Source organism: Balaenoptera borealis (genome assembly GCF_965194805.1).
Source record: "Balaenoptera borealis genome assembly, chromosome: 12".
NCBI classification, from domain to species: Eukaryota; Metazoa; Chordata; class Mammalia; order Artiodactyla; family Balaenopteridae; genus Balaenoptera; species Balaenoptera borealis.
In genome coordinates, this window is record NC_138869.1 from 89,117,581 (window position 1) to 89,140,406 (window position 22,826).

At 39.3% G+C, this 22,826-nt stretch overlaps 1 protein-coding gene across 8 annotated transcripts in view; it reads right to left on the reverse strand.

The window, feature by feature from the left end:
• Positions 1–22,826, reverse strand: part of CARMIL1 (capping protein regulator and myosin 1 linker 1) — a 319,172-nt gene that overhangs the window by 109,904 nt on the left and 186,442 nt on the right. For all 8 annotated transcript variants that reach the window (XM_082346317.1, XM_082346318.1, XM_082346316.1 and 5 more), the window contains 6 exons: positions 22,468–22,554; positions 15,183–15,286; positions 12,695–12,772; positions 12,471–12,547; positions 9,367–9,471; positions 4,546–4,615 (listed from right to left, as the gene is read on the reverse strand). In XM_082346317.1, the coding sequence (XP_082202443.1) occupies positions 4,546–4,615; positions 9,367–9,471; positions 12,471–12,547; positions 12,695–12,772; positions 15,183–15,286; positions 22,468–22,554 (521 nt within the window). The remainder of the gene's footprint in view (positions 1–4,545; positions 4,616–9,366; positions 9,472–12,470; positions 12,548–12,694; positions 12,773–15,182; positions 15,287–22,467; positions 22,555–22,826) is intronic.

Below are 22,826 nucleotides of genomic sequence, written 5' to 3' on the forward strand. Positions count from 1 at the left end.
GTTTGATATGACAATCTCTTGCCGTCCATGACTACTTTTTCTTATTCTTCTCAAAGAAAACCTTTCTGGTACTAAAAGACCGAGAAAATGAAATGATAACATAATTAATGTGAAACAGGTAAGTTTTTTCTCTAAGTACAGAAGTTATCTGTAAATGAAAGGTTAATTTCAGTACTGACTAGCTGAGCCCTCACAGAGCAAAAGATTACAGCCCCAAATTCTGGATTGAAGTTTCTAAATAACAAGGATGTTTGTGTTGTAGGAAAGCAACTCCATAATTTATAAATATCTGCATGACACTTTTTTTTTTTAATAACATGAAGTGTAAATCTCTCTCATTCAAACTGATGAATGTGAAATGCCTCTTTCAGGGCAGTACCGAAGGATAACGCACCAAGAAAGGTAAACGTGAAGAGTAAAGGAACCAGTAAATGGTAAAAACAAAATAATTTGCTTAAGGAAAGTTATTCTAAGTTTCCTGTCTAGACACTTTTAATTCCTGTTTCAAGGTTACATTCTCTCTCCTCCAAATAAACTCGACCACGATTTTAGATGATGGTCGTTTACTTTCTATGACACCCATATAAACCTAATTTTAAAGTTAATAAGTGGAGAGCAGCTGTTTTATAATAAAATAAGTGATCTATTTATAAATATGAAAAAAAATTTCATGGTATTTCACATTTGTTCTTTGCTTCCATGGTTTGGGTAGACTATTGTACTTAGAGGCATTTGTAGGGGGCACTGAACTCATACAGTGCCCACATCTGAAACTCCCCAGTATTATACAACAGACATTTGACCTTTTAGGTCTGGCAGTCCCTCATCTTGAGTAAGCCACCCCTGTAGAAATGACTTCCCGAGATGATTATGGCATCAGGGTGAAGCTTCTTTCCCCCCAACCCACCACAGGTGGGGGCATTTATCTGATCATCAGTTTCTTTTTATTCATCATTAAGTGATGAATTCTTCCATGGTTTTGACTGGCATGATAAGAGTAAAGAAGACTGTCTACTGTGGCTAAATAGAGAATGAACAAAAAAAAATTCACATATGCATAATTTTAAACTTCCAAGTTAGTGAAAGCTTTTTTCAAGAGCATTACATAAGTTCTGAATCAATGAATGATTTCAAGGAGTAGTAGTTAATACTCTAAGTGCCAAGCATTCTAAACAGAAAATATTGTAACTTCTAGTACCTTTATAGGAAAGAGGTTTACTGTATCATGGAGATGAGCAAAGTGAAACCTAGTTAAATTTGGACATCTAGCTTTAAGAAGAAAAATGTCACAAGACACCTTAATTTACAAAAATAATTTTGTGTTTCATTAATTTTTATGAGCAGCAACACAATGTGTGACTTTATAAACGTGGTCACCAGTACTGTGATTCAAGCTGTAAGATGGTGGAACAACATGGCACTAAGGTAGTATTAAGGGGTCTCCATCTCAGCAGTATCATTTTATCATATAATTCATAAATGAATGGCCAAAATGAAGATGGAATTATCATCACAATAATGGTCAATCCTACCATCAGAATTTGATCTGGATTCCTGCTTTATTAAGAAAAATTATAAAAGAAAAAGTCTACTAGCCATTTGATGGATCCATATGAAACTGCCAATAGTCTGCCATTTTTTTCTTCCATTTGTGTAAAATATTTTTTTTAACATATTTATTGGAGTATAATTGCTTTACAATGGTGTGTTAGTTTCTGCTTTATAACAAAGTGAATCAGCTATACATATACATATATCCCCATATCCCCTCCCTCTTGCGTCTCCCTCCCACCCTCCCTATCCCACCCATCTAGGTGGACACAAAGCACCGAGCTGACCTCCCTGTGCTATGTGGCTACTTCCCACCAGCTATTTTACATCTGGTAGTGTATATATGTCCATGCCACTCTCTCACTTCGTCCCAGCTTACCCTTCCCCCTTCCTGTGTCCTCAAGTCCATTCTCTACGTCTGCATCTTTATTCCTGTCCTGCCCCTAGACTCTTCAGAACCATTTTTTCTTTTTTTAAGATTCCATATATATGTGTTAGCATATGGTATTTGTTTTTCTCTTTCTGACTTCTTCACTCTCTATGACAGACTCTAGGTCCATCCACCTCATTACAAATAACTCAATTTCGCTTCATTTTATGGCTGTGTAATATTCCACTGTATATATGTGCCACATCTTCTTTATCCATTCATCTGTTGATGGACACTTAGGTTGCTTCCATCTCCTGGCTATTGTAAATAGAGCTGCAATGAACATTGTGGTACATGACTCTTTTTGAATTATTGTTTTCTCAGGGTATATGCCCAGTAGTGGGATTGCTGGGTCGTATGGTAGTTCTATATTTAGTTTTTTAAGGAACCTCCATACTGTTCTCCATAGTTGTCTGCCATTTTTGACCCACAAAAATGTTAGTTAGTTTTATATGGTTCACCAAATATAACTGTCTCTGAAAGTTATTCTGAATAGGATCACAAAGGAGTTTAAAAAACAAGCTGTGTGACAATCTAACACAGTGTTCTTTGGGCATATGGTACCTATCAACTTATTTGAGAAGAAAATGTCTAATTGTATAATATTCTAATAATTACTAGTATTAACAACAATCAGGAGAGCATACTTTGATTATGGCTCTGCCATTAGTGAGCTGGATTATTTCAGCTTCTTTAGACCTCAGTTTCCTCATCAATAAAAGCATGAGAATCAGATGATCACTTATGTCCATTCCAGTTTTGATTACAGAATTAAATGAATGATGTTATATTGGTAGCAATCACGATCTTTAATCAGGATAGTAAAGCATATGGGTTATTGCTAATTCAGTATTTTGATCTAACAGAGCAATCAAGGTTATACCAACTTGCTTTTTTAATAGAATAACCCTTTCTATCCTCATTCATCTTACGCCTTCCCTCATAAGGAATTTTTATTATTGGCATGCCCTTAATATTAAGTGCTGGTAAACAAATAATTAATTCATATTACCAGAGCTAGTTTCTGTTTTATGGTCTGTCTTTATAAATGAAAGAGCATTAATTTGCACATGAAAATTTCACAATGCCAGGTTAGGTTTTTAGGATTTTCCCTTTCCTCCACTCCCCCCAACAAACAAAAAGGCTAGTAAATCACACACAGTTGGCATTCACCGCAGCTCAAAATTAATAAAAAATCCTGCACTAACAATTTATATGGCTGATTTCAGACTTGTCAGTTTCTAGAATTTTCCAAGAGGTAAAGCATTAATCTTCAATATTTAGTGTTGGCTTAGTGCTCAGCATTTTGTTAGTGGCTAAAGGAAATACAAAGCAAAGTAAGACACAAATACTGCCTTCCATAAAGTCACAACCCAGCTGGGAAAGCATACAGGAGCCAATTTAATAATTGTGCAAGGCACTACATGGTTCACTGTCCAAATGTATGTCACCGTTATTAAGTACTAGACAATGAGAAAAAAACAAGACCACAAAGTGCTGAAGCAGTCAGGGAAGAAACGTACAGACAGATAAGCAACAATAGTGAACAACCTTTATAGGTACTGGACGTTCTAAGCATCACATTTCAAAGAAGAGCTCTTTTAAACCTCATAACAACCTACTAGGAGAGGCACTAATGTTGTTTCCTTTTCGCAGATGCAGCAATTGAGATGTAATGCTATCAAGTAATTCACCCAGGATCACATAGCTAGTCATGGCCAAACTCAGATCAAACAGTAGGAATCTGATGCAGGTACACAGGAGACAGGACCTGAACGAGATCCTCAAAGAGAGGGAGGCCTTGGGGAAAAAGAGGGACATGGCAGGAGTGTTCTGGAAAGAGAGAAGAGTGGGCATAAAGGCCCAAGAATAGGAATGAATAAACTCCCACCTCCAGCCCTGAGAAAAGGCACCAAGTTTGACATGGTGGGTAAAGTCAGGCTCTGAAGAGGCTGGATAGTTTGTACCCGGGTATTTTCTTACTAATCTCCACACAAACTAAAAGTTTCAAGATAGCGAAAAAGTTCAGGTACCCTCTATAATGTAGAAGCTTTTAGTCTCAATTCTTCTGTGTGTACTTTGATAGAAACTGCTTGTAGTTACTATAATTTTGAGAAGCATCTTAATTTTCCTGTTTTAAAATGAAGATATTAAAAAGCAAAATTAATGACAAAGATCTTCCCTTTCACACTCTCCAAATCCAAGTTAGGCTGTACACATCTGGCCCCTGCAAGAAAGGCTGTATGGTACAATTTTCCTGATGGTAAAGCTAGTTTAAGGCTTGATATCTCCAAGTTTCATCATAAAATACTTAAGCAACTGGCATGAAGAAGGGGAGAAAAAGAAAAGTCATTAAAAGCACATTTGACTGCTTTCTGAATGGTGTTCCATGGCTGTTTGTAGATAACATTCACAATATACAAACATCAGACATTTCTATAAAGCGTGGTATTCTGCTTGTTGTATACCGTCTGGAATCACAGTATCACACTGTTTCCAGCAAAAAGACAAAGCAATTTTCAGGCTATTATCTATCCTAGTGCATCATCTAAAGGTGTTCTTACCTCACAGTTGCTGAGATCAAGAGAAACTCTCTTCAAGTTATGATTACAAGCCAGGCCCAATAACAGCGCTCTGAGGGGAGGAAACACACACACTTTAGATAAAAATTCCATTTGTTGCTCTAAAAATGTGTAAGCACACTGAACAAAACCCAGAGAAAGAAGAAGGCCTTTTCTGAATCATAGGTCAAGCACCAAGCAGCGTTTCACTTTTTAAAATGCCAACTGCATTTCCGCCCACCAAGAGCAGTGACAAAAATGACAGGGGAACATTCTTGTTTGACACGGAGCGGGTCCCTCATAAATGCGAAACCCGACAGGGTTGCTATTCCTAAGGAAATAAACCAACAGTGCTCCTAATTGCACGCTGAAATTAAATTGCGTTCATCACAGATAAACTGCCCCCTGCATCTGCTTGAGAACACCTTTAATAATGTTTAGAATATTATTAGGCAATTGTTATTAGAATAGCAAAGTAAAGCTAGTTTTCCCTAAGGGTTATGTTAATGGGGGAAGGCGGGCTCTAGAGTATTCCAGGATGTGAAATCATATCTAGATGAGTTTGTTAAAGGACTTACAGAGGTGGGATGGGTAAGTGTGTGACAGCATGGAAGATAAGGTGCTAGTCTTCAGTTTGACTGCAGGATCCTGCCTGTCTATCCAACTACTAGCTGGTCACAGGATAAACACCGTCACCACTCTGCAAAGGATTTTTCTTATATGCTTCTGGAGGAGACTGGACTCATCATATGGATCTCATATGTAAGAGAATGAATTGACTCCACTTTTACAAGTCAGTCCTGTAAAATCCAACACCACTGAACAGGCTTGAAACAAAAATCTCATACATGCACCCACATCCATTAATTACACCGAAAGGAAGAGAGACCCTCAACTAGGCCCTGTGAGGAGTACAAAGATGAGCATGAGAGGGTTGCCAATCTCAAGCAAAGGAAACAAATATGTTTCCTTTGCAATAACCATAATGCAAGGCAGACAGTTGTAAATACTAGAGAGTAGAACCAAGGCAATTGCCACCTGGGGGTGGCACTGCCACCTGTTCTCAATGTTCCCAGGAAAGGCACCTCTACTAGCAGACTCCAAAAATACCCCGGGGGAAGGGGGAGGTGGGAAAGTAGGGAATTACTTCATGCCAAAGTCTCTGAGACTTTCCCCCATCCAGTGATTCTCTGGTCTCATCCACTGAGAGAGAATCCCCGAGGTGGGCAGAGCGCAAGAACTTGGCTGCTCCCAGCTGCGAAAACGACCCGTGTGGGTAAGAAGGTCGAGGGGACTGCGTGTCTCTTCGTTCCTTTAATCCAGTTCACTGTCCCCTCTTCTAAAGCACTATCCTATGAAAAAGGCTGGGCATATCTCATCTGTGTGTGTGCCTCTGTTCAATTAATTATTCAAGCGTTTCTCTGTTCCTAAAAAGTGCCTTTTCGCCCTTTCTTTCTTGGGGGCAGTATTGAGCTACTGAAAGCTATTGGTACTAAGAACCAAAAGGCCTGTCCTCAGGTCCTGATTCTGTTACTGAGCATTGGGTAGCCAGAAGGACATCACTTTTCCTCTCTGTGTCTCAGGTTCTCATCAGCAAAATGGGAGAGTCGGGACATTACCAAAGAGGTCCCTACATTTCTAAGTTTTAAGTTTCTAGCACTTAGCCACATATTTTCACATTGTATTTGTATAATGCTTAGATGGAGGGAAAACTCTTCCTACTCTTCTGACGTGTAGGTTAAGGACAAGGAAATAAATGGTGCCCTTTAAGATACTTAACTATAGAAGGCCAATGATTAAGAGGTAACGACTCATGAGACAAATATAAATAACCCCCAGAAACTGTCCCTAGTAAAACAAAACAGAACAACTACAACAAAACATCGCAGGCTCTGGGGGAAAACTCTATCACAAGGTGTGTTGTTTATTTTAACCCAGTGTGAACTGCCTTCGCAGTGTGATCCTCTCGGTCCTCAATCATTAGCGCCAAACTGACTAACAGAAGAATTTGTATTTCATTTCCACGGCTCTGACAGCGTCACCATGTTCTTACAAAGCCCCGAAATACTTTAACGTGGACAGAAAAGAGCCTCCAAGGAAAAGAAGTTGCATTTCTTTAGCTTACTCTCTTATGGCTACTGATCTCCCTTTAAGAAATGAGGGCCTCCCTCTGGCCCTCTTGGTGCCTGGGGATACAATGTGGGCTTAGGAACAGGACTGAGCCAGTGTCCGCTGGCTGACAGCAGTGGACTCTGCAATGTACCTCCCAGAGCCCCCTCAGCTGTCGGTCCTCGTTGGGGGCTGCCTCAGCCCAAGACAAGTGCCTCGCCCAAGGTCACATCTGATTCTGGGGCAGCCTGTATCCAAGGACTGATCAACACAGCGGTATAAAGGCCCAGCCTCCTCGCCCCAGCTCAGGGACATTCCAGCAACAAAGCTCCCATCGGGTTGGCTGAGGTCTTCACTGTGACAGCCCCAGTTCAACTTGCCCTCTGTCCCATCCTGCTTTCTTCCTGCTCCCCCTCCAGAGATGGGATTCCAAGAGCACTTCCTAATAAATATCCTACATGCTAATCTCCATCTCTAACTTGGCTTCCCAGAAAACCCAACCTGCAATGGCAGTGAGTTTTCACAAATTACTTAGCTTCTCTGAGCTTCAATTTCCTCAGCTGTAAAATAGGGATAATGATACCTTCCCACGGCTGTTGTCAACACTGCAGGTGACAGTTTGTGGGTAAGTACCCAGTTGTGTGTCCAAGCACTTAGGGCAGTGCTTGGCAAGTTCCCTTCCATCTTCACCCCCTCACAGGCAAACCCAAGCACCTCAGTTTTGTTATATCTTTTCAAATTATAGTATCACATTAAATGTACTTCTGGAATTTTGTTTACAGAATCTTTGGCCATGAAGGCTTTTTCCTCATATTAAAATTTTTACTGAGTAAAACACAGACCTGAAGAGACTACGGGCATACCTCATCGTATTACATTTCACAGATACTGCGTTTTTTTTTTTTTTACAAATTGAAGGTTTACAGCAATTCGCACGAAGCAAGTCTATTGGTGCCACTTTTTCAACAGCATTTGCTCACTTCATGTCTCTGTGTCACATTTTGGTAATCCTCACAATATTTCAAACCCTCCACCAGCAAAAAGATTACGACTCGCTGATGGCTCAGATGATGGTTAGCATTGTTTAGCAATAAAGTGTTTTTTATTTAAGATATGTACATTTTTTTGGACATAATGCTATTGCACACTTAATAAACTACACTGTAGTGTAAACATAACTTTTAAATGCACTGGGAAACCCCCAAATTCGTGTGACTCGCTTTATTGCAATATTCACTTTATTGCAGTGATCTGGAACCAAACCCGCAACAGCTCCGAGGTCTGCCAGTACTGATTTATTATTAAACATTAACATAAATAACAACAGGTCACAAGATTTAACACTGACCTATAATAAAGTACAGTAAATCCAGTGTTGTTGTGGTGAGGATTATTCTATAAAATCAATTGTACTAATCAATGAAGAACTACTCTATATTTTACAGGAACCAGCAACATTGAATTAGTATACCATGTACCTATCACTAAAACTACTTTGAATATGTTAATCTCCCGCTGATACGATATGATAAAAGCAAGTCTGGTTTTGCTTTCTACTCAGTGCCCTCCTGGCATCTAGTCTGTTGTAAATGCTCAATAAATATCAGTTGAATGAATGAGTGTGGTTAAGTTATAATGGATCCCCTTTAGAATATTGATGCTGATAGCTTTATTAACATCCATACAAACAGCCTAATCATGATGTTTTTACAATTTGTAGCTGTTATATTTAGAGATCTCTAATACAAAGATTCAATTCTTTCTCTTTTTTTTTTTTTTTAAAAACAGGCCGCTATAACATCAGGAGTTTTTTTTTTTGCACAGGTGGATCAACTGTTCTTAAAGGCATCCATTGTTTTAGTCATATGGTACTTTGTAGAAAACTAATCAAGAATTTCACACCTCTCAAAAAGAAAAGAAAAGGCAATTTACAAATTAGATGATTAATTTTCTAGTAGAACGAATAGCAGACATTGATTTTAACATTTCATACAAATTGCAAGGGAACAATTGAATGCTGATTTACATGTCAGCTGGGGAAAGGAGAAATCCGTGCATACATCTGAACACATCTGACAACGTAGATATTCATAACTACTTGAAAATGTTCTTTTGACTCAAAGAGAATTAGATTCTGTAGCTCTTTTGATTATTTCTGGCAATGGTGAAAAGAAATTCAAGGATAACAAATTATTCTAAAAAGTTCAACTTTACCATGACACCTACACTGAGGATATTAACCCATAAGTTGCCTGCCAAGTAAAAATACCAAACAAATAGATACCTAGGTAATTCAGAAAACAAAGCACCTAAAAATTGTTTCTGTTGTACACACGTGTATAGCCTTTGATTATTACTGTTAGTAGAAATATTGAGAATTAATAGATTTTAAAATGCACACAAGAATATACCTAAAATGGACTGAAGAGAGGTCAATAGAAAGGTGATGGTACCCAGAAACACAACTTTTATAGATCAGTGACTACTGCCAAGGCCACAAACCAAAGGAAGATTTTTTTTTTCATAGAAGATGCAATATCAACAGCGTACAATGTACTCAGAAAGAATTTGACTTCCTTTGTGACCCAAAGTAAAAAGGCATTTTTATCTGCCTTGTCTGTCTTAGGATTGTACTTCTTTTTCCCTTCCCTCAAGCACATTCCTAATAACAAATTGAACTTTAAAAGCTCTGGATAAAATGAATTAACCACTCACTTTAAGGGCTCGGGAGACAGTTTTGTGCCTGAAAGGTTGATTTGCATCAGAGCCAGAGAACTACTAAAAAACTGCTTGAAAGATGGAGGTACTTCTTTTCCTTTCCTGAAAAACAAAACATGAGAGTCTTACATGAAGTTAAACTTCCATCTCTGCACCCCACTTCCAAACTGACACAATTATTCATCGGTAAATTCAAACACTGTGAAATAATCCACGAACTGGTTGTGTTTCAGTAGAAATTTAAAGGTAAAAAGAAACAAAATGTCTGAAAGTTAAATAAATTAATTCAGTGTACTTTCGAAAATGATGTAGGAGAGGTTAAGAAATGTCATTAAGTCTTTAAAACATTTTATTCCTATTCTTTGTAGCCAAAGAACTCATTGTGTTCCACCCCCTAGTTCTTCAGGAAACTCCATATTTGAATCTTTAAGAAATAAGTCAAAGAAGATACATACTTCTCACCAACTTAAAGAGCCTTCCCACTGGGTGGCATCAGATTGTTAAGGATCACTACCTGTGTTTGGCTATGTTTTCAGATGCAGCAGGTCTCAGACGCAACGAGATTGTGACCAGATGTCAAGTCTGATTGGCAAGAAGCCTGCATGACAAATATCCTACTCAGCTCTTATATCCACACCACAGATCTAACTATTTCAGGCCAAATATTAGAATAAAGACAAAACTCCAGAAAGAAATACTTATAACCTCCAAATACGTCCCCTTGCTATTCCAGTGGGAAGTACATGAATCAAATCATACAACTCAATAAGAAGACAGAGTCAACACTGCACTATGAGGATTTAAGAAAAGATTCCAGAGTTAAAATTGGAATACGAATGCTTTGTTTGTTTTGTTCTATCTGATAGAATTGTTGGAAGGTTTGAGTAAGTACAGTACTTAGCCTGATGCATTGTAAACACTTATTCAATGATAGTTATTCATATTCTGTGGCGGGAATCATAGACTCTCAGGGCAGAGGCCGTCCTAGGGGTCGAACTCAACCACATAACATTCAACAGTATTTTATGTACAGAGGTCTAGGAAACCTGTCAATATCTGAAAAAGGTTTTAAAACAGGACAATTTCAGGCTGAGAAGAAATACCTAAGCAACCAGAATATCTATTTAAGAGGATGAAAAATACACTTAAGAGGAAAGAGAATTCTGGTAGAATACATATTAGACGTTTCAAACAACTCTGGTCCCCCGACAGACGCTTGTATACTCAGGTTCATTTTCTTTTTCTTTTTTTTTTAACTGAATAATTGAAGTAAAGGTGAATTACAATGTTGTGTTAATTACTGCTGTATAGCAAAGTGACTCAGTTATACATATATATACATTCTTTTTCTGATGAGCAGACTTTGGCAGACTTCAGAAATGAGGTCTTGGCAACATGAATAAATTGAGGGTGGCTGGCAGCCAAAATCTCAGGAAAAACAAAAAAATTAACCTGCCTTGTATTCCCTGAAGTACAATGGGATATGAGTGGAAGTGATGTGTGTGATTTCCAGAGACAAGTTTTACCATGATTCTTTCTCCTCTACTATGTGACTGTCAACGTACTAGAAAGAGGCTGCTCTGCCTCCCAGAGTGATGCGGCTAATCCATAAGGAACATGTCGCAAAATTGCTGTTGCTGAAAGCTGTGGAGAGGGTGGTGGGTTGGGGGGATTATTTGTTACTGGAACAACCTGACCTATCCTGACTGCTACACTTATGAAATTATCTGTGAACCAAAGTATGAATAGCCTGGCTAACAATCCACAACTCAGTGTAAATGCAGCAATTTCTACATAATTACTAAGGGCTTTCTATGGTTATATCTAGGTAAGGTAGTGGGTACTAAACAGTTTAATCACAACCTCTCATTTGGAAGACAAGGAAATTTGTTAGCACAATTCTGCTCTATAAGCTTAATAGCTCTACTTAAGACCAGTCATCACAGAACTCACAGTATTATGAATTCAAAAGAGCTGATTAGATGAAAATCCTTATCGTCTATGGTATCATTTCTAACCCAGTTCCTCAGTCTATTATAGCTCCACCAAAGCATGGCTTCATAAGCTGACTTCAAATACATGAGTGGTCTGGGTGGTCAAGTTAATACCCTCTAAGGCCTTTGAAATAAAGTATCTTAGAAAACTCTCAACTTCTCCCACCATTTTATCTCCTACATTTTACTCGCTCTGATCTTATCCTATTGAGGTATATGTGGCATATTTTTGCTATCATAGACATTTACATACTGTAGAAATAATGGACCGAGAATACTTTAAAATATAGAATAACTCACTATGAGGCATAATTGTAGAATAAAGCATGCTGAATTGTGAACTTTCCAAACAAGTGACTGTTATCCCTTTGAATATGTAAAGTTTTCAAAAAGTTAACCAATAAAAAAGGAGGTATTTCTAATATTAAGCAATTCTCCATGTTATTAAAGAGCATATAATGACTAAAATATTGTTTACGACTTGTGGTAATAATTACAAATGGTAAGTGTTGAACTGTATTAATACACTAGATGGTTCCAGAATTCCACAGTTACATAACCCATGTACTTTTCATAATTTTTCTGCATTCTGCCATTCTAAGTTGCTGCTGTGTGTGAATACTTTGCTTCTAATCTACTGCCTGATTTTGCAAACAATTCTAAGTCGGGAAGGTAGAAGTGAGGTACTTAGGCGGGCCCTCCACTTCTACAAATCAGAATGTATGAGCTCTGGGATGACGATTCTCTTTATCTCCCAGACACAGCTGATACTTAATTCAAAGTGCATTATTGAGAAACACCCATAGAAGTTTCTAAAAGGGTCTTTACCATATTAAGAGAGAATGCCTGTCCACATATGAGAAATAGTACATTATTACATCGTTCATATAGGCAGTCTGGAGTTATTGATAAGAACACTGTTCTGCAGGGAAAAAAGATATAATAAAAACTTGAACTTTCAAGGTCTAATATTCATAGATAATGGTTTAGGACCATCTCCTTTCATGCACAACATTCACCCTTTATCACTCTGTTTTCACCTCACTACAACTTTCTCTGAGAGAAAGACACTCCTAGATGATAATGATAGCAGGAATAAATCCATACCGGTGAGAAAAGACAGTTCTGGAGAGATTGAGCACAGCTAAATACTGAAGGCAGCCTCGGAGAAGAGCTCCACAGACCTGGGAAAGAAACAAGGCTCTCTTATTTTCAAATATTTCTAGGACTCGGAGAATATTTTATTGGGAAGAAAGCCCATTGTTTCCCATCTAAATATGGGACCCCCATATTTGAGACCCCCCCCCCCGAGCAATATAAAAAAATATTACCATGTCCAGGGAACATTCTGTATTGGACAAATCCAGATGAGCAATGGCATTTGGCTGGGCCAGAAAACTGTACATGGACTTGAATAAAAAGCAAAAACCAAATATGTTAGGATCCAGAAACAGACATGCACACGCTCGCACGTGCACACACGATGTTAATATTTTAAAATCAAGTTGCCCAAATCCACTGAAGATCATCCTCTACTCTTCCCAAGAGGATGGCAGAATTTTCTGTCATTCCATTACCTTCCCTGAGAGCAAAATTCCAAAGAATATTTTAAAGCATGTTTAAGTTTAAAAAAGGCCCAATGGAGTCTTGGCTACCAAACCCCCTTTTTGTTACACATGACTTAGTTTTCCTGATTAGCTCCGTTTTTATTATACAATTTGGAACAGTGCTAATTAATTTTAACTGCTGAGATTGAAATACCACCTGAATTGCAGCCACCCTATCAAAATGCTAATCATTTTTGAAAGTGTTTAAGGAGCCACTAATTTGAATTTGAACCACAGGATGGTGGTCTCGGGCTGTACTCTCTTCAGTTCAAGAAAATAATTTTTCTATCCTTAGTTACTTCCAAAATCTAACAAGGGCCTGACAGTACTATTAGGCTTTTTTTTTTTTCTTAATCTCACTTATAACTAAGACCCTTCAGTTTCTAGAGTGTCACAATGCCTAAACTATACCCTCATCCCCGTGCAAGGCTATCAAAACAATAAAATTAATAACTCTCTGTTATTCTCTAATACCCCTGTGTGAGTAGTAACTGCCAGCATCCACCAATAGCACACCAAATCCAAGCTCCTGCCACCAAGCAAATAGCTAAATTCTGCTTTGCTTCACTGGATGCCACGAGATATTTGCAAAAACAAACAAGCTTACATTGAGATGTCCTAGTCCTTGGCAAAGACTCCTAAGTGTAGCAGCTTAGCTATAGATGCTTGAGAAAACTCCTCTTGACCAAGGAATTCAGAATAGCAAAAGACGGGCCTATAAATATTTTAGAATGACCAGATATACAATGTACTGTATTATGAAAAGTTCTGATTCAGAAAAATAATCTTGTTCTGACTTAATGAAGATCTGATTCTCTGTCTTTGCCTGGCACTGTGATTTTACTCCTGGCCACCAGCTGGGGAAGCTCTAATCACCCTCAAGCGGTGACAAGACCCTACCTGGTCAACACTTCTCCAGCAGCCTCTGCTAGGCTGCTCTCCCAGAAAGCACAGGGCCAGGTAAGCCCCTCCCTGCACCTGCTGAATGGCTCTCAGAACCTCAGCCTGTCAGGGCTAGAAGCCCACTGTCACTCGGCTTCATCATTCCACTTGCCCTTCCCCAGAGGCAAGCTGGGACAGGACTCCTGGCTGGCTACTTTGCTGTCTTGGGTGACTGTCAATGCTCCTATGTTAGCAGCCTTCTTGTTTGATCTTCAGGCTCTTCTTTTACCTTTCTCTCTATTCTGCTAGTTTGTCACTGTAATGTTTTGGTGGTTTCACATCGGAATCCTTGTTTCATCTTGGGAGGGAGCAGATTTATGAATCATCAGTGAAAGTGACAACTACAATTGGACAACACACTGAAAAAGTCATGGCACACCAGGAAGCAAGTATTAATATTATGTAAATGAGTTCAAGTGTAGGGAGAGGAAAATAACTACAAAAAGGGCTGTGGCAACATTCCCTGTCTTACAGGGAAAGGAAAACAGAAGAGAAATGAGAATACATGTCACAGTGTTTTTCACTCCCATAAAGCAATGGAATGTAAATTAAGGTCCTTTGAAGAGGTCCATGTGCTGTGGGTCCCACCCCATTGGTAAGGGAGCATTTCTTCTAAATTCTATACTGTGACTAGAGGGCACTATTCACCCCATCTGGCAATGAGATCATACCTAATTCACTGTATCAATAAGATCTGCCAAACATTTATATTACTGATTCAGCTGCATGAAAAATCTTGTTGTAGTTGAGGGGAAACGTTTTGCCTTCACACTCAAACTTTCAAGAGTGGCCCCAGCTGACTCCTAACCCTCCCCCCGCCCTCTACTGTAATCATGGAATATGGGACTGAAGTTCATCCCAATATCCCCTTTCCATCACAAACTATTTTTTTAAAAAGCCACCAGTCTTCTTAACAATATTATTTAATGGTGAAATAATTCATTTTACGTTTCCAATCTTTCTTACCAGGCAATTTTAACAGGTGCAATAATGTTTTGAAGTGGAGAAAAAAATTCCTTCAGAATAAGTATTTCCAAAAAGAATTTAAACTTCAACAATCTTAAGTGAGGGGGGAATAGAATCTCTAGAATAGGCTACATTTAGTAAAGGAAGGCTCTGGAACATTTCTCTAAAACTCTTCATAAGCTCATGACTAAATGATTTGAAGGTGTCATGATAAAGGGAGATGTGGGGAAATATGTTTCGAAATTATTCCAGGGTTAGTAAGTACAGCTTCTTTGAAGATGGCAGTAAGGAAAAGAAAACCTACCGAGAGGTCATCTCCGCGAAGGATGTTCCCTGAGAGGTCCAGATGGATAAGAGTGGTGGCGGTCAACAGGTTGGCACTGAGTGACTGAGAAAGGCTATTCACCCCTGCAACATTGGTGAGATCCAGGCTCAGTTTCCACTCCAGGAACCAAAATGAGGTTTGTGAGTTTCTTTAAATGGTCTAGCAGCCCCAGCAACTTGCAGGACTGAGGTTAACCATAAGCCCTGTCCCCAAAAGGCAGCTCTAGGATGGTCTTTTGACATCTTCTCAGGAAGAACAGGTTAGTCACAGACACGACCAACTCACCGAGTAGGAGAAAGAAACAGAATCAACTTCATTTCGTTCTACTTCTAATGATGTGGAGGGAAAGGATTTTATTTTGAAGTCTTAAAATGATGCAAGCAGTCTAACTGATCATTTTCATCCTTCTCTTAATCCTGCCAGGTGATTCTTGCCTTAATGTACAGTACTGAAAGGATGCAGATGCAAATTCAGATACTTTAGGCTACTGAAAGTACTTGGAAGTTAATACAGGAATGTACTGCTCTACTTAACATATTATACTCAAGGCAAAATTTAGATTGAAATGGACTTTACAAAGAGCTAACGACCTGTACACAATGGAAGAAGCAATCAAAAGGAAAAACTGATAATTAACACTCTACACATTATTTATGTGTATAACATAAATGGTTCAAGTTAAAGTCAACTGAAATAAACTGATAATACCACCTCAAAAAACAAAGAATGAACACATGAGGAGGGTAAGATTATTCTGTGGAGAGAGAGGTATGGTCTACTATCTGTGGGTAACAGGAATTGAAACAGGCCTGTTAGTCAGGAACTTGTGGTGGGTAGATTTTCATCAGGCCACTTCAAAATGGGAGCCCAGAAGAGGCTGGTCCCTCCCTGGGATTCAAAGAGGTCAACACACACAATTATCACTGATGATTATTCTTCAGATAACTGGGATATGGATACTGCAAACCTCTTCATGTTTCTACTGAAAGTCCATGGCTCTAAATCGTATATTTTGGAAATATGGCTATTTCTAAGGTGGGTATACTTTCATAAATCATTCTGTTTTTCTTGTTTTTCAGTAAAATTCTTCTTGAAAATCCCAGCCTATCTTAACCACCCAAAAGGGAAACAGGGAACGGGGTTTTTGTCTGTACATGGACAGAGCCTTCATCAGGATAAGGGGCGAGGGTCAGGCCAGAACTGGTCACGGCTGCAGGACCCAAGGAGGCACTCCAAGAAAAAAAAAAAAGGTGAGGGTTACAAGTACCACCCCACACTGGAGCAGTTTGGTTCATGGCACTCATGGAGGGGTTACTACCTCATCCTTCAGCTTTGGCGAGTTACAGAGAACCAACTCCAGTGTGCGTCCAATAAAGGCTACTGAGCCATTTCTTGATGGTGAGTGTGCATTTGGGTTTGTAGAGAGAAGACTCAGAGGCAGAGAGGGGAAAATGTTTTACTTAAGTACGTGGAAGAATTTCTTGGCCATCAACTCAACATTTATTAAGTGCTCATAACATGTTTATCAAATGCTGGGGATTTGGGAGATATGTGTAAATAAGACCCATTCTTTGCCCTCACAAAGTTCAAAGACCACCACGAAAGAAGCTAAATAAATTCCAGGATGAAAAGCCAGTGCTACACGAGGAATATTTATTCAATACAACAAATCTTTATTTAAGGCCTACTGTATACCAGGCGTGGGCTTCTGAGACCCAGGGGATACTCTTTTACCCTCTCAAAGCCAGTCCAGTGGGAGACCCAGACAGTTGAATAATCATAATCTAGTGAGGTCAATACTATCAAAGAGGTAAGAGACAAGAGCTTTGCAGTGAAGGAGGTGGAGATTTGATTAACTGTGTTAGATAAAAGGAACTTGCAATGGCCCATAGAAAAGGTTAATTTCTGGAGGCAACTTCTATGATTGTTTAAATGACCAACTTCCTTCAGTTTGTCCTGTTACTGGTAGTATCAATGTATTTTGAAATGGAATAATTGAGTCCAAAACCTGTGGAAAATATCAGACTCTCATCAAGAAAATCATTTGTAAAATTATGTCCTTAGTGCGGTATAACAAAACTCAATAAATAAATTCCGAAATTAGAAGGTGAAATTAGTCTTGACAGCAAAACGCTCCTTGACAAGCGTGGGCGCTTGGCAGTTGGCCAACATCTGAATAGAACTGGGAGAGAATCAGGTTATCAGCTCAGCTTCAAGCTACTGAAACAGAATGAAGGATTTCCTCCCCCACCTCTGGAGCCTACATCCACATGAGGCCTGTGTTAATAACACACTAATAGCAGGAAATGACAAAAATATAGGATGGAAAAAATCAGGGCTCTTCCAACCCAAACTATGCACAGATTTTCATGTTATCCTCGATTCTGGCTGTCAAGTGATTTTGACCATTCTTCATATTTATTATTGGAGTGTTTACAGCTGGAAAAAGGTGGTACCAGATGGCCCTGCATTGACATAATCTGGCAACCAGCAGGACATTTACTAGAAATCCAGAAAACTATCACTTAGCTAACATCTGAGGAAGAGAAAGGATATTTGGAGACAGTGTGGATGTCATGGGCAGATTAAAAAAAAAATCTGTCTTGAATTATGAGCCATGAATATAAATGTTTTCATAGAACGAAAATATAAATGTGAGTCAAATTCAGCAAAGGCTTAAAACTGCAATTTAATCTGAGTTACTCTGAACCTGCAAAACCTTTCAGATCCTTTGTGACAGTCTGCAAGAGTACTGAAAACCTTTAAGAAATCACTTTTTTTAAAAAACAACATTTCAAGATATACATCTTAGGAAGGGCAACTTAAAATTCTTTGGGTCACATGTTATAAAACAATATTAATTCTCAAACACATTTTATTGCAGAGAAGAGATAAAGGTGTTGATCTTTATTTGTGAAGGGTATAGGGCATGTGGGGCTGTCCTAATTCACAAGGAAGCTGAGGAACCCAGCTCTGCCTAGGGAATCTGCCCACTCTCATCACACTGGGAGGGACAGGGCATCAGTGAGTGGGTAGCACTCAGGTGCCTCAGAACCCAAACCTGCCCTCAGAAGGATCAATGATCATAACATCCCTCTATCTGTCTTATAGTAATGAACAAATAAGTTAAATAAATATAATCAAGTTTAAAAACAAAAAACAAAAAAACCTCTACCTAAAAAAAGAGACTTATGAAGCACATAATAAATGATTAACATTTTAATGTGTGGAGAATTCAAATGAATAAAGAAAAAAATTGACACTGTAAATAGAATAGTAACAGAGGAGGGGGACTAGCAATTTCCTCCAAAAGAAATACAAGTGACTAAGGAACAAGGCGGGAAAAGCTACTTAAGCAATAACTGAAGAAACTAAAATTAAAATATCAGAACACTTTTGCTCATATGCTTGATAAACAATTAAAAAAGAGAACAATATCCACCGATAGTGAGAGTGTAGAGAGGGTTATATGAAATACTTGGAGGACAACGCAACAATAAATATCAGAAAAAGCTTTTAAAAATGTTTGCAAACTTTGATCAAGCAATTCTACTTACAGGAATTTATCCTAAAGAAGAAATTAACACATGACCATTAACTGGATATAGAAGTCATTTTAGTGTTCTTTGCACTACTGAAGAATTTTAAATGATCTAAATGTACAACAGATCATTTAAATAAATTAGGGAACATTTTGCATATGCTGAACTATGGCATAGCCTTTGAAAGTGGACCAAGTATTTACTGACATAAATGATCACAATTTACTACAGGGGGCAGGGGAGGAAGCTTATGAGATAGTAAGCATAGTATAATCGCATATATGCATGTGAGTGTTTTTTGTAGGTATGTATATAAATAAACTATGTACAAGCAGAAAACAGTGTGGAAGGATGGGTACCAAGTTGTCAACAGTGACAGTCTTGTAATGGCTTGGTACTGGCATTACAAGTAATTTTTGCTTTCTCGTTTATACTTTTCAGTATCTTCTAAATCTTTACCATAAATATGTAATGCATTGATAATCATCAGAAAAAAAAGTTTTTTATGAAACTAATTTGCTGAGGTAGAACAGTGATAACAAAAAGGGACTACACACACTTAGCTTTAAGATCTGTAGATGGCTTCAGGCATCAAGACAGAAAACACTGGCTCCTGAGGAAATGTTTCCCTTTGGAAAGTTACTTTTATGCCTTCATCTTAAACATGTGGGTACAAGTGTGTGCACATAAAATCATGGAACGTATGGAACCAACCCCAATTTCAAATCACTCAGTGTAACTGTATGGTCAGGATAAAGTATGACCAGATGGATAGAAAACCATTCTGGGACCACTTTGCTTCACCCACTCATCCACGACACATTTAGTGAGAACTTGCAGTGTGTTGGGTGCCAGGGACATGGCAATGAATGAGGCAAAGCCCTTACCATCCAGAACCTCCCAGGCTAGGACACAACCAAAATACAATGGGAGACGCACTAAAATTGAGGAATTTACAAATTCCTGTGCTGTGGAACACAGAGAAGGGAACATCTAGTCCCACAGGGTGTGGTGAGAGGAGGTTGTCTGAGAGGCTTCAAAGAGAAAATGAGATAGAAACTGAATCTTCCAGGAGGAGCAGTCATTCACCAGATTTGTAGGTGTGACACTGCGGTTGCCCCAGGTGAAATGAAAGCATATAAAAACATACAACAGAGAGAAGGAAGGAAGGGAGGGAGAGAGGGGAGGAGGGAGGGAGGGAGGGAGGAAGGAGAGGAGGAGGAGAGGGAGAGGGAGGAGAGGGGAGAAGGAAGAGGAAGAAGATGATGGCGGCAGGGATAGCACGGCCCTTTGTGCCCAAAACTGCACTGTATGCCTATTAACGCATTTAATCCCACCGCCTCTGATGAAGCAGATGCTCCTATTTCCATATTACAGATGAGGTAGGTAAAACCAAGAGATTGTAAAAGCATACTTATAGTAAGCAAAAAAGTTAGGATTCAAACCTAGGCAATCTGCAAGAGAACCGGCAATCGCTACACATACTGCCCTCAAAAGATAGTGATATAGTTAAGGAATGGGAAATTATCCAATTCAAGAAACTTCCACTAAACACCCACAATGGTCCAGGCACTATGCCAGGTGCTGGAGATACGGAGACAAGAGATACAGAGGCTGCAAGGAGAGCCCCCTTCAAGTAGGGAAGACACCACATGTATACCATAATGTTAGATATGATCTAGAAGTGACACAAAGGAAAGAGAAATTGATTCTGTTGAGGCCTCAGGAATAAGGAAGACATCTCAGAAGAGATGATCACAGATGAGGGTTTTATAAAATAAACTGAAGCTCTCCAAGAATATTTGGAGATGTGTGAGATAAGAGAAAATATATATGGGTCTCTGTCTCCCATGCCCATTCCTGGCAGACAGCTCCTCAAACCCTTGTAATTTCCTAGGTGATAAGAGCACTAGAAACATCCCTTGTTCTAATATTTGTCTTTGACCCTGACACTGACCCAGGTCTCCTTAAACTCCTGTAAATTCTTAAGTGGTAAGAGCATTAGGAGTATCTTTTGTTCTAATGAGGTAACCCTGGTGGGCTCCTGGATGGGGGCTGGTCACCAGGAAGACCAAGCCATGCTGAGAAGTCCCACCCCCACCCAGCAACACTTCTGCAGAAAAGGGAGAGGGCCTGGAAATGCAGTTAATAACTGACCATGCCTACGTGATGCAGCCTCCATGAACATCCCAATGGTATGGGTTCTGGAGAGCTTCCAGGTTGATGGACACATCCACACCAGCAGAGTGACACACCCCGACTCCACAGGAACAGAAGCTCCTGGGCTCAGGAACCCCCCCAGACCTTGCCCTAAATATCTCTTCATCTGGCTGTTCATCTGTATCCTTGATGATACCCTTTAATAAACTAGTAAACGTAAGTAAGTGTTTCCCTGAGTTCTGTGGACCACTCTAGCAAATTAATCAAACTCAAGGAGGGGGGGGTCTTTGGAACCTCTGATAACCTGGGCGTGTGAATTGGTATCTAAAGGCGGTCGGGGGGCATGGCAGTCTTGTGGGACTGAGCCCTTAACCTGTAGGATCTCGTGCCATCTCCAGGTAGATACTGAGCTGAATTGTAGGACACCCAGGTGGTGTCACAGAGAATTGCCTGTTGTGAGGGAAAAACTTCCACACATCTGGTGACCAGAGGTGTCAGAAGTGAGACGTTTTGTATGAGTAGTAAAAGGAGGTGCACAGGAAAGAGAAACACAGAAGGAAGGCAAGAATGGAGGTTTTCCCTATACAAGATGAAAGAAAAGCTTTTCAAGCAGTATACGAAGCGTGTACAAAGGCATGGTGTATGCAGGGAAATTTTAATTATTATTGTGACGGTGCTGATGTAGCAAAATAAGAAAACTGAAAAACTGAGAGGATGGTGAGTGGAGTCAGGAAAGAACCTGGGGAAGGAAAGGCAATTTCCAGGACAGGAAATAGAGCAGGTAGAGCTACAGCAGTGACTGGGACTAGGCAGTTAGGCCCAACTGTTTTCTGTGCAGCAGACAGCCCATCTGGAGGGGAAGGGGGAATGGGGAAGTGGGGATGGCTGATGTCTTTCCAAGGGTGAACCAAGAAAAACACAACCAGTGGTGACCATTTTGTCATGTACAGAAATATCGAATCACTATCTTACGCACTTGGACCTAACAGAGTGTTGTAGGTCAATTATACTTCAATAAAAACAACAAAACATTGCTAAATCAAAAACAAAAACAACAACCGCAAAACACAACCAGCTACCTCTAGGAATGTGAGGCAGGAGGCAGCCAGGTGAGCGTTCCCTGACTCAAAGTTTAAAAAGTTGGAGACCACAGGTATACTTGAAAATTATTCCCTACTCTGAAAGCATTTCACTTTAGAACACCAGAAGTCCAATCAGATAACTTCTTTATCTTAAAACTGCCAGAGTACTATAATACACATACAGCTGACCCCTGAACAACGCAGGGATTAATCTGCGTGTAACTAATCGTCAGCTCTCTGTATACACGGTTCCTCCACTTCCGCAGATTTAACCAACTGTGGACCGTGTACTACTGTAGTATTTACTGTTGAAAAATATATGCATGTAAGTGGACCCGGGAAGTTCAAAGCACATTGTTCAAGGGTCAACTACATTTTTAAATGCAGATACACAACGAGTAATAATTCTAAGTATGTAAGGTACCATGGAGCAGCAGAAATATTATAGACACACAGTTAAGTAAATAAGATATACTGTACCTTTAGGTGACAATGAGGTTTTAGATAAATTTAAATGCTTTAATCCCTTTGGGAGTTTGGCAAACTGAATACTTAAAGACGACACACCTGAGAAAGAAAGGGAAAACGGGGATTGTTAGAATTTTTAAGTTGTCAGGATTGCATTTGTTTTACAATGCCTGAAAATTAACTTTGATTCCAATTTAAGTGAGCGTTTTTTCTTTCTAATGTTAGACACTGTTTTCTAATCATCTACCATCATGGCTCCTTTACTTTCAGTCCTACCTATAGGGTAAGAGAAAAGCACAATTATCAAAACTTTACCATTAGAGATGTTTTTCTTTGGACCAAGTATTATCCTCTCCTCATAGTGCTATTTC